The sequence below is a fragment of the Carlito syrichta genome, unplaced genomic scaffold (assembly GCF_000164805.1).
Source record: "Carlito syrichta isolate Samal-C Ts95f unplaced genomic scaffold, Tarsius_syrichta-2.0.1 Scaffold313204, whole genome shotgun sequence".
NCBI lineage: Eukaryota > Metazoa > Chordata > Mammalia > Primates > Tarsiidae > Carlito > Carlito syrichta.
Window position 1 is genome coordinate 237,534 of NW_007257300.1, and position 10,146 is coordinate 247,679.

General features: G+C 36.1%; 1 protein-coding gene across 2 annotated transcripts in view; it reads left to right on the top strand.

Moving 5' to 3' along the window:
- THOC1 (THO complex 1) overlaps positions 1 to 10,146 on the top strand; it is a 68,611-nt gene that overhangs the window by 18,112 nt on the left and 40,353 nt on the right. For both annotated transcript variants that reach the window (XM_021718666.1, XM_008070234.2), the window contains exons 8-9: positions 521 to 603; positions 2,524 to 2,597. In XM_021718666.1, coding sequence (XP_021574341.1) covers positions 521 to 603; positions 2,524 to 2,597 — 157 coding nt within the window. The remainder of the gene's footprint in view (positions 1 to 520; positions 604 to 2,523; positions 2,598 to 10,146) is intronic.

Here is a 10,146-nt window from a genome sequence, read left to right on the forward strand (position 1 = left end):
AGGCCGGGAGCAGCCACTGCACTCCAGTCTGGGCGACAGAGTGAGACTCCAATTCAAAAAACAAAACAAAAACAAAAACAAAGAATTACCAAAATGTGACACAGTAGATAGCACATACTGTTGGAAAAATAGTGCTGATAGACTTGCTCAATGCAGGGTTGCCACAAAAACTTCACTTTCTAAAAATATAACATCTTCAAAGCACAAAAAAATAAAGCAGAATAAAGCAAGGTATTCCTGTACTCAAAAGGCATTTTTAAGAAGTGAATTTTTGAAAGGGTTTGAAAATTAAATGTATTACTATTAGCTAATCTTGTGTTTGATTATGGATTTGGCGTTTTTAATGTATTTTTTGTAGAAAGCAGAATTTATTGAGAGGACAGAAAAACTCTCACAGTGGGAGGGAACCTGAGGGGGTTGCCTTATATGTTTTGATTATGACAAAAAAGTTACGGTCATATACATATTTAGGTGTCAGTGGATTTGTTTTGAAAATCTCTCTTTTTTTTTTTTTTAATAGGTCTTAACTTGCAGAGTCAATTTAATCTGGAAAATGTCACTGTTTTCAATACCAATGAGCAGGAAAGCACCCTGGGCCAGAAGGTGAGACTGATTTGAAATAATTTCACAGAACCTGTATTTATCAGTTTGTTGGCTGAGCACAGTGGCTCATGCCTGTAATCCCAGCTCTTTGGGAGGCAGAAGCAACAGGTTTGCCTGAGACCAGGGATTCGAGACCTGTCTGGGCAACTCGACGAGACCTTGTCTCTACAATAAACCAAAAGTTCCAGCTACTTGAAAGGCTGAGGCAGAAGGATCGCCTGAGTCCAGCAGGTCAAGGTTGCCAGCAGTCATGAAAGTGTCACTGCACTCCATCCTGGACAATAGAGACTCTGACTCACATGAGAAAAGAAAAAAAATTATTGAGATGACTCATATGAATGAGCCTCTAGGTCATCAAAAATTTATTTTTAATTTATAGAAATGCTATGTATTCTATGTAAAAAAAATTCAACAGTGTTTGAAATAGAAAGTACAGGCTGGGCGCGATGGCTCACGCCTATAATGCCAGCAGTTTTGGAGGCTGAGGTGAGAGGATTGCCTGAGCCCATGGGTTTGAGACCAACCTGGGCAACTTGGCGAGACATCATCTCTACAGTAAATCAAAAAATTAGCCGGGTGTGATGGCACACACCTGTAGTTCCAGCTACTTGGAAGGCTGAGGAGAAGGATTGCCTGAGCCCAGCAGGTTGAGGCTGCAGTTGCCATGAGCTTGCCACTGTACTCCAGCCTGGGTGACAGAGTGAGACTCCAGCTCAAAAAAACTAAATTAAATTAAAATAAAATAAAAGTGTAGCTTGTCTATAATCCAAGACAGATTATGGTAGATTATGGGGTAGCTATGCTTTCTATTAAAATTGATTAATAAAATAGCTATATTTTCTGTTTTAATAGTAGTAATCTTAAAGTGGATTATGGAGTAACTTTACCTTCTTTTTTAAACATTGTTCATGCTTTTTACACAGAATGCTTATTTTTTCTATAAATACATATTATCTGTGTAACTACATATAACATTGTCTGACCATTCCAGGACTTTTTGTATATATTTACAAACATGTTGTATTTTCCAAAATGAGGTCCTATAATACATACTGTTCTGAAATTCACTTTCTTCTTTTAGCTGATATATTTCTGCATCAGTACATTTAGATTTGTCTTAGATTTTTAATGACTCATGATAAGTCTTTGAGTGGATATATCATATCCACTTTTAGATAATCTCTAAAAGTGAAAAATTGTTAACAATGTTAGAGTGAATAGTTGTGTGTAATATCATTGCTAAATTATATAGGTGTCTCCTTTGAATACATCTCGAAAAGTAAAATTGCTGGATCAAAATATATGCAGATTTCAGATTTTGACATCTGTTGTCCAGTTGCTTCTCAAAGAGGCTGTGCCCATTTATACTGCCACCAGCAGCACATGAAGAATGCCTGCCCACTTTCCTATAGCCTCATGCCAACACTGAGTCATCAATTTTTTAAAAATTTTGCTTAATTCATATTTATACTTGAAAAATAATTCTTTGTCTTAATTTACATTTTCTTTATCATTATCAGAATTGGGGAACTGAATATATGTTGATTGGAATTTATCTTTCTTCTCTGAATTGTCTATTAATGCTATTTGCCCATTTTACTATTGAATTGTCTTTGTCAACATGTGCATTTGCAAAGCATCCATAGAACCTTTATTCCCATAGAGAATCTACTGGCCATGTTTAAAATGCTGGTTTAAAATTTTCCACTGTCTTCATATATCATCATACTGCTCCCAAGTTCTTTGATACCTGTCACATAGGATTCTAATTGCCTTAAAGATTAACTATAGGTCTAGATAGTTGCTGTGACTAGACTTCTCTTATAATGTTAGGCATGTGTAAATGACCTATTATTCTAGCTTTTATCTTCTGTCTAATGACAGCATCTATACGTTTTTTGTTTTTTTTTTTCATTTTAGCACACTGAGGATAGAGAAGAAGGAATGGACGTTGAAGAAGGTGAAATGGGAGATGATGAAGCTCCAACAACTTGGTGAGTTTTCAGAGCTTAACCTTTCTTGATTTACAAAGATAATCCCTTAATGATTTATCAAGTGTCTTCTCTGGAGTGAGAATATTGATAAGGAGGAAGGAAATCATGTCTATAGAGTTCTTTCATGTGTAACTTTCATGTATATTACTTAAAATAATACATCCTAAATCACCAATGGGCTCTATCTGCTGGTTTCTAAATTCTGTGCAGACATTTCACTGTTTACATAGTCTACCCTGTGCATAATCCCAGCATCTGAAAAACCAACCACAGGTAACCTTAGGAGCTCCTCCCCTTCATCACTTCCATTAAACTTGTTCCTGTGTGCCTATGGGTGTTGGGCTGACTTTTAATGAAGTAGGAGAGAGGAGAAATTTTTCTCTCTTCTCTCCTTCCTCTCTATCCCTGTGCTTTTTTTTCCAAATACAGTAAGTCTCACTGACATCATCAATAGGTTCTTGGAAACTTTGGCTTTAAGTGAAATGACATATAACGAAACCATATATGAATTTATGTAAACAAGGTTTAAGTTCCTATGGCCTATTTCTGGACACAAAAACATCTCCAAACTTCTAAATAAAGACTGAAGGACTTCTAATATTAAACACTGAAATACATGTAAGCTATACATATATTTAAGAAAGATTAATACAAACAAGTAGGATAATTATTTACTCAGTTATTCCAAGTCAAGGTCATACATGTTCAGATTCTATCCTGGCAGTTTAGGGCACAGGCAGGAACCTGCCTTGGACAGGATACTGTTCTGTCACAGGCTGGACTCACATACACACCCACACTCACTCATCCTGGGACTGTATAGATATGCCAGTTTTCCTAATGTGCATATTCTTGGGATGTGGAAAGGAACTAAATACCTGGAGAAAACCCACACAGACATACATGGGGAAAATGAAGACCCCCAACTAGTAGTCAATTTTTTTTCTTGTCAACGTTAAAACGAAACAGTTTTGAAGGAAGCACCTGGCATAATTTCTTCCTAGTGCTGGTTAGAAACAATGAAGAAGAGGAAGGTATTGAGGAAAACTTTCTTTTACTAACATTCTTCCAGGTGTCCAAAGTGATGAAAGTTATTATCATCAGTTGTAATTGAAAGAATTTCCACCATTATTATCAAGAAGATCAAGAAGAAATTCCTATGTCTGCACAGGGAGATGTATTCCTGGCATTTCAGGTTTCAAATTCAAACACATCTCCAAAAGAAACATCATTAGTAATGTAGTTACCGGCTTAACTCCAGTACTTCCTAGTCATGTGACCTTGAGCAAGTTACTCAACCTCTCTACAACTCAGTTTCAGCATCTTTAAAATGTAGTGATGCCACCTAACTTCTACAGTTGTTGAGAGGATTAAATAAGATGATGATTGGAAATAGTCTATTAAGGCACTTAGTTATTATTATTACTGTAGTTTAGTTTGTGTGATATGTAGTGGTAAACATAAAGCACTTAGAACATTGTCTATTCAGTGTCCCGTAGCTATTATTATTAGCTATAGTTATTTTTTTTTTTTTTGAGTTGGAGTCTCACTCCTTTGCCCAGGCTGGAGTGCGGTGGCACGCACGCACACTCACTGCCACCCCAACGTCGACCTGCTGGGCTCCAGCGATCCTTCCACCTCAGCCTTCCAAGTAGCCAGAACTACAGACGCATACTACCACACCCGACTATTTTTTATTTTATTGTAGAGACGAGGTCTCACCAAGTTGCCGGGGCTGGTCCCAAACTTGCGGACTCAGGCAATCCACTCACCTTGGCCTCCCAAAGTGCAGGGATTACAGGCTGAGCCACTGAGCCCGCCCTATAGTTATTTTTTTAGAGACCTATTTGTTCATATTCCTTATGGATAGAATAGGCTTATAGGCTCTGGCCCAAGCAACATAAAGGCCCTGGGCCATGTTAGCAGACTCCAAGATAATGGGTCACTTGAAGTGTAAACAGCCTCAAAGATGCTCTAGCTAATGTAGTTTTGTCCACTTAGACTCTGCCTAGGCCTGCCTTGACAATTCAGTCCTACTGGTTATGTTCATAAATCACTGAAACAGGACCAATATTGGGTTATGTTGCTTCTATCTGTCACAATCACTGTTTTGGATGGAGAAAGAAAGTATGGGGAATTTCTTTGTGAGCAACTGTAGCACTAGATGGCCTTAGGCACTATAATTTATCATTCAGAACACATTACCCACGTATGTTCAAGATGAAGTCCATTTCAGATTTGGCTCAAATACATCAATAAAAATTTTTGTATTAAAAACTTTCTTACTGTATAAAGTCCTATAAAATAGCTCAACATTTTTTAAATGTATCAAGTTTTTTTTGTTTTTTGTTTGTTTGTTTGTTTGTTTGTTTTTTGAGTTGGAGTCTCATTCTGTCGCCCAGACTGGAGTACAGTGGCCGTTCCCGGCCACCGCAGCCTCAACCTGCTGGGCTCCGGTGATCCTTCCGCCTCAGCCTTCCAAGTAGCTGGAATTACAGGCATGCGCTACCACGCCCGGCTGATTTTTTGATTTATTGTAGAGATGAGGTCTCGCTGCCCAGGCATCATCATGTATCAAGTTTTATAGAATATTTTAGATGAAATAGTTACAAGACACTCTTTTACATAAAACTGTCACTTCTAACGTATTTGCAAATGGTTACATTTACTTTGTGTGGATAAATAGAGAAGCTAAACGTTTCTGTGGAGTGGTGAAAGTGGAAAGCAAATTGCAGTGGGATGAAGAATGATTGGAAGGTAATGTAGTAGTGACATGAAGTATAAACAACTCTTTCAAAAAGTTTATTTAGCCATAAAGGAAAAGAGAGAGGGACAGCATCTAGTGGGGGGCAGTGCAAACACCAAGGAGGAGGATTTTTCAAACATATACTACTGCCTAAACTGTACAAATTGCTTCACAGTGACTTATTATTTCTACTGTAACTTTTATTTTGTGACACACCTCAAACACCAAACCAATTCAAGATAAAAGGAGAGAAGGCACTTACAGATAGGAGGTGATAATTAGCAACTTGGGATAAGATTGTTATTGGTATCAAGTTTTAAATCACATGTGAATTTTCTGGCAATGGAAACAAAAAGGGACATGTAATGGTTACATGATTCTCATTCTCTGTTAGAGGTAGCTTTCATTTTTCTTAACAGACAAACTTTCCTGGTACTACATTTCAAGAAGTATTTATTATATTCAATCTTATATATTGTGGCTTAGTAATATTGTTTATAAATGTGTAATTTTAATTGTGTGTATATATGTTTATATACACATATTTTATATATATTTATAGTCTTCAAAAGCAATTTTGCTTTAAAAACCTTATGTATATAGAATGATACAAATATTGGTTCTTGGTATTATTTCATTGATATAAATAATTTATATAGTTTTTCAGTATACTTTCCTTTTCCAATTTACTTTTACATTTTAGAAAATGCTCGCTCTTATGACTTTAAAAAAAAAACTAAATTCATAGACAACCCAGAGGTATAATTTTATTGTTGTAAATCAGTGAAGTTCCTTTAATTTTTATTTTTTCTTTATTTCAATAGTTTTTAGTTACATGGTTGCATTGTATAGTAGTGAAGAAGTTTGGGTTTTCAGTGTACCTACAACTTCCACCGATGCACATTGTCCCCAGTAGGTGATTTTTCATCCCTCTACTCCTTTCCCCACCTTCTGCCTCCAGTGTCCATTTACCATTCTCTGTGCCTTTGCAGATTCTTAGTTTAGCTCTCACTTACAAATGAAAGAACATGAAGTGTTTGGTTTTCTGTTCCTGTGTTAGTTCACTTAGGATGATGTTCTCCAGTTCCATCCAAGTTTCTGCAAAAGATATTATTTTATTCTTTTTTATGACTGAATAGTATTCAGTCACAGAAAATGTACATACACACACACACACACACACACACACACACACACACACACACACACACACCACATTTTCATTATCTACTGATCAGCTTGTGGGCATTTAGATTGATTTCACATTTCTGCAATTAAGAATTGTGCTGTGATGAAAACGTGAGTGCAGGTGTCTTTTGTGTATTGACCTCTCTTCCTTTGGGTAGACACCTAGTAGTGGGATTGCTGGAGCAAATGGTAGATCAACTTTTAGTTTTTTGAGAAACTTCTATACTGATTTCCATAGAGGTTGTTCTAATTTATGCTCCGACCAAAAGTGTGTAAGTGTTCTCTTTTCACCATATCCATACCAGATTAGTTTGGGGTGTGTGTGTGTGTGTGTGTGTGTGTGTGTGTGTGTGTGTGTGTGTGTGTGTGTTTTGTTTGTTTTGTAAATGGCCATTCTGATCGTCTGGTGTAAGGTGATATTTCATTGTGGTTTTAATTTGCATTTCCATAATAGTGAGTGATGTTGAGCATTTTTTCATACATTTGTTGGCCATTTGTATATGTTCTTTTAAGAGATGTCTGTTCATATCATTTGCCCACTATTTAATGGGGTCATTTGTTTTTATCTTGCTGATTTGTTTGAGCTCTTTTTAGATTCCGGATGTTAGTCCTTTGTCAGATGTATAATTTGCAAATATCTTCTCTCATTCTGTGTAGTGTCTGTTTGCTCTGTTGATTATTTATTTGCTTATGTGGAAGCTTTTTAGTTTAATTAAAGTCCCACTTATTTTTGTTTTTGTTGCATTTGCTTTTAAGTTTTAGCCATAAATTATTTGCCTAGGATGATGTCCACAAGAGTTTTTTCAATGTTTTCTTTTAGGATTTTTATGATTTCAGGCCTGACATTTAAGTTTTTATTCATTTTGAGTTAATTTTTATATACTTTGAGAGATAGAAATCAGGTTTCATTTTTCTGCATGTAGTTATCCAATTTCTCCAGCACCCTTTGTTGAATAGAGTGTTCTTCATGCGGTGTATGTTTTTGTCTGCTTTGTCAAAGATTGGTTGGTTGTAAGTATTTGGGTTTATTTCTGGATTCTCAGTTCTGTTCCATTGGTTCACATGTCTGATCTTGTATTAGTACCATGCTGTTTTGGTTACTACAGCCTTGTAGTATGATTTGAAATCAGGTAATATGATGCCTCTTCTTTTTATTTAGAATTGCTTTGACTATTATGGCTCTTTTTTGGTTCTGTATGAATTATAGAATTTTTTTTTCTAATTCTATGAAAAATGACATTGGTAGTTTGATAGGTATTGTGTTGAACTGTAGATTACTTTGAGTAATAGGGTCATTTTATCTGATTCTTTCAGTCCGTGAACATGGGATGTTTCTCCATTTGTCATGTCCTCTACAGTTTCTTTTATCAGTGTTTTGTAGTTCTCCTTATAGAGTTCTTTTCGTCCTTAGTTAAATATATTCCTAGGCATTTTAGCTTTTTGGTTGCTATTGTAAATGGAATTGAGTTCTTGATTTGATTCTCAGCTGGTTCACTATTAGTATATAGCAGTGCTACTGATTTGTGTGTATTAATTTTGTGTCCTAAAACATTAGTAAATTCATTTATCAAGTTCAAGAGTCTTTGGGGGGGGGGTCTTCAGGATTCTCTAAGTATAAGATTGTATCATCAGCACACAGAAATAGTTTGGTTTTTTTCTTTTCCAATTTGTACACCCTTTATTTCTTTCTCTTTCCTGATTGCTCTGGCTAGGACTTCCAGTACTATGTTGAATAGGAATGGTAAAAGTGGACATCCTTGCCTTGTTCTACTTCTGAGGGAGAATGCATTCTGCTTTTCTCCATGCAGGAGGATATTGTGAGGAATGTTCCTTCTTTGCCTGTTTTTGCTGAGGGTTTTTATAAGGAAGGGATGCTGGGTTTATCAAATGTGTTTTCTGTGTCTATTGAAATTATCATGTGATATTTGTTTTTAATTCAGTTTATGTAGTGGATTATGTTTATTGATATGTTGAACCATCCTTGCATCCCTAGGATGAAACTTACTTGATTGTGATGGATTATTTTTATGTGCTATTAAATTCAGTTTCTGATATTTTGTTGAAGATTTTTGCATCTGTGTTCATCAGGGATATTAGTCTGTAGTTTTCTTGTGTCTTTTCCTGGCTTTGGTATCCAAGTGATACTGATTTCATAGAATGAGGGAAATTCCCTCCTCTCCAATTGTATGGAATAGTAAAATTGGTACCAGTTCTTTGAAAGTCTGGTAGGAATTCAGCTGTGAGTTCGTCAGATCCTAGAATTTTTTTGTTGGAAAACTTTTAATTACTGTTTCATTCTCATTACTCATTATTGGTCTGTTCAGGGTTTCTCTTTCTTCCTGATTTAAGGTTGGGGATTGTATGTTTCCAAGAATTTATCCATTTCCTCTAGATTGTCTAGTTTGTTTACATAGAGGAGTTCATAATAATCTTGGATCTTTTGTATTTCAGTCGAATCAGATGTAATATCTCTATTTTCATTTCTGATTGAGCTAATTTGAATCTTCTCTCTTCATTTCATAATCATTCTAGCTAGTGATCTATCAATGTTATCTTTTCAAAGAACCAGCTTTTTGTATCATTGATACTTTGTATTCTTTGATTTCAGTGTCATCTAGTTCACCTCTGATCTTTGTTATGTATTTCCTTCTGCTATCTTTGGGTTTGGTTTGATCATGTTTTTCTAGTTCCTTGAGGTATGAATTAGTTTGTCAGTATGCAGTCTTTCAGTCTTATTAACGTAGTACTTAAGCACTGTAAGTTTCTCTCTGGGGCACAACTTTGGCTGTGTCCCAGAGGTTTTAGTAACTTGTTTCATAGTTGTCATTCATTTTGAGGAATTTTAAAGTTTCTGTCTTGAGTTCATTTTTGGCCCAAAGATCGTTCAGGAGCAGATTGTTTAACTTGCATATCTTTATTGGGCTTCATGAGCTCCTCTTGGAGCTAATTATTGCTTTTGGTCTGAGAAGATGCTTGACATGATTACGATTTTTAAAAAATTTATTAAGACTTGATTTGTGGCCTATCACGTGGCCTATTTGGAAAATGTTTCATGTGTTAATTAGAAAGTGTATATTCTGTAGTTGCAGGTTGGAATGTTCTATAGATTTCTGTTAGTTCCATTTGCCGTAGGTTCCATTTTAACTCCAATGTTTCTTTGTTGATTTTCTGCCTTGATGATCTGTCTATTGCTGTCAATGGAATTTTGAAGTTTCCCACAGTTTTGAAGTCTCCCATTGTTATTTATTGTATTGCCATCTCTTTTTCTAGGTCTAGTGGAATTTGCTTTTATAAAGCTGAGGACTCTGGTGTTAGGTTTATATAAATTTAAAGTTGTTGTCTTCTTGTTGGGTTGATCCCTTTATCAGTATAAAAATATAAAAATACCATCTTGGCCAGACTTGGTGGCTCAGCCTGTAATCCTAGCACTTTGGGAGGCTGAGACAAGTGGATTGCCTGAGTCTACGGGTTTGAGACCAGCCCAGGAAACTTGGCGAGACCTTGTCTCTACAAAAAAATTCAAAAATTAGTCAGGCATGGCAGCACATGACTGTAGTTCCGGCTACTTGGAAGGCTGAGGCAGAAGGATCACTGGAGCCCAGCAGGTCAACGCTG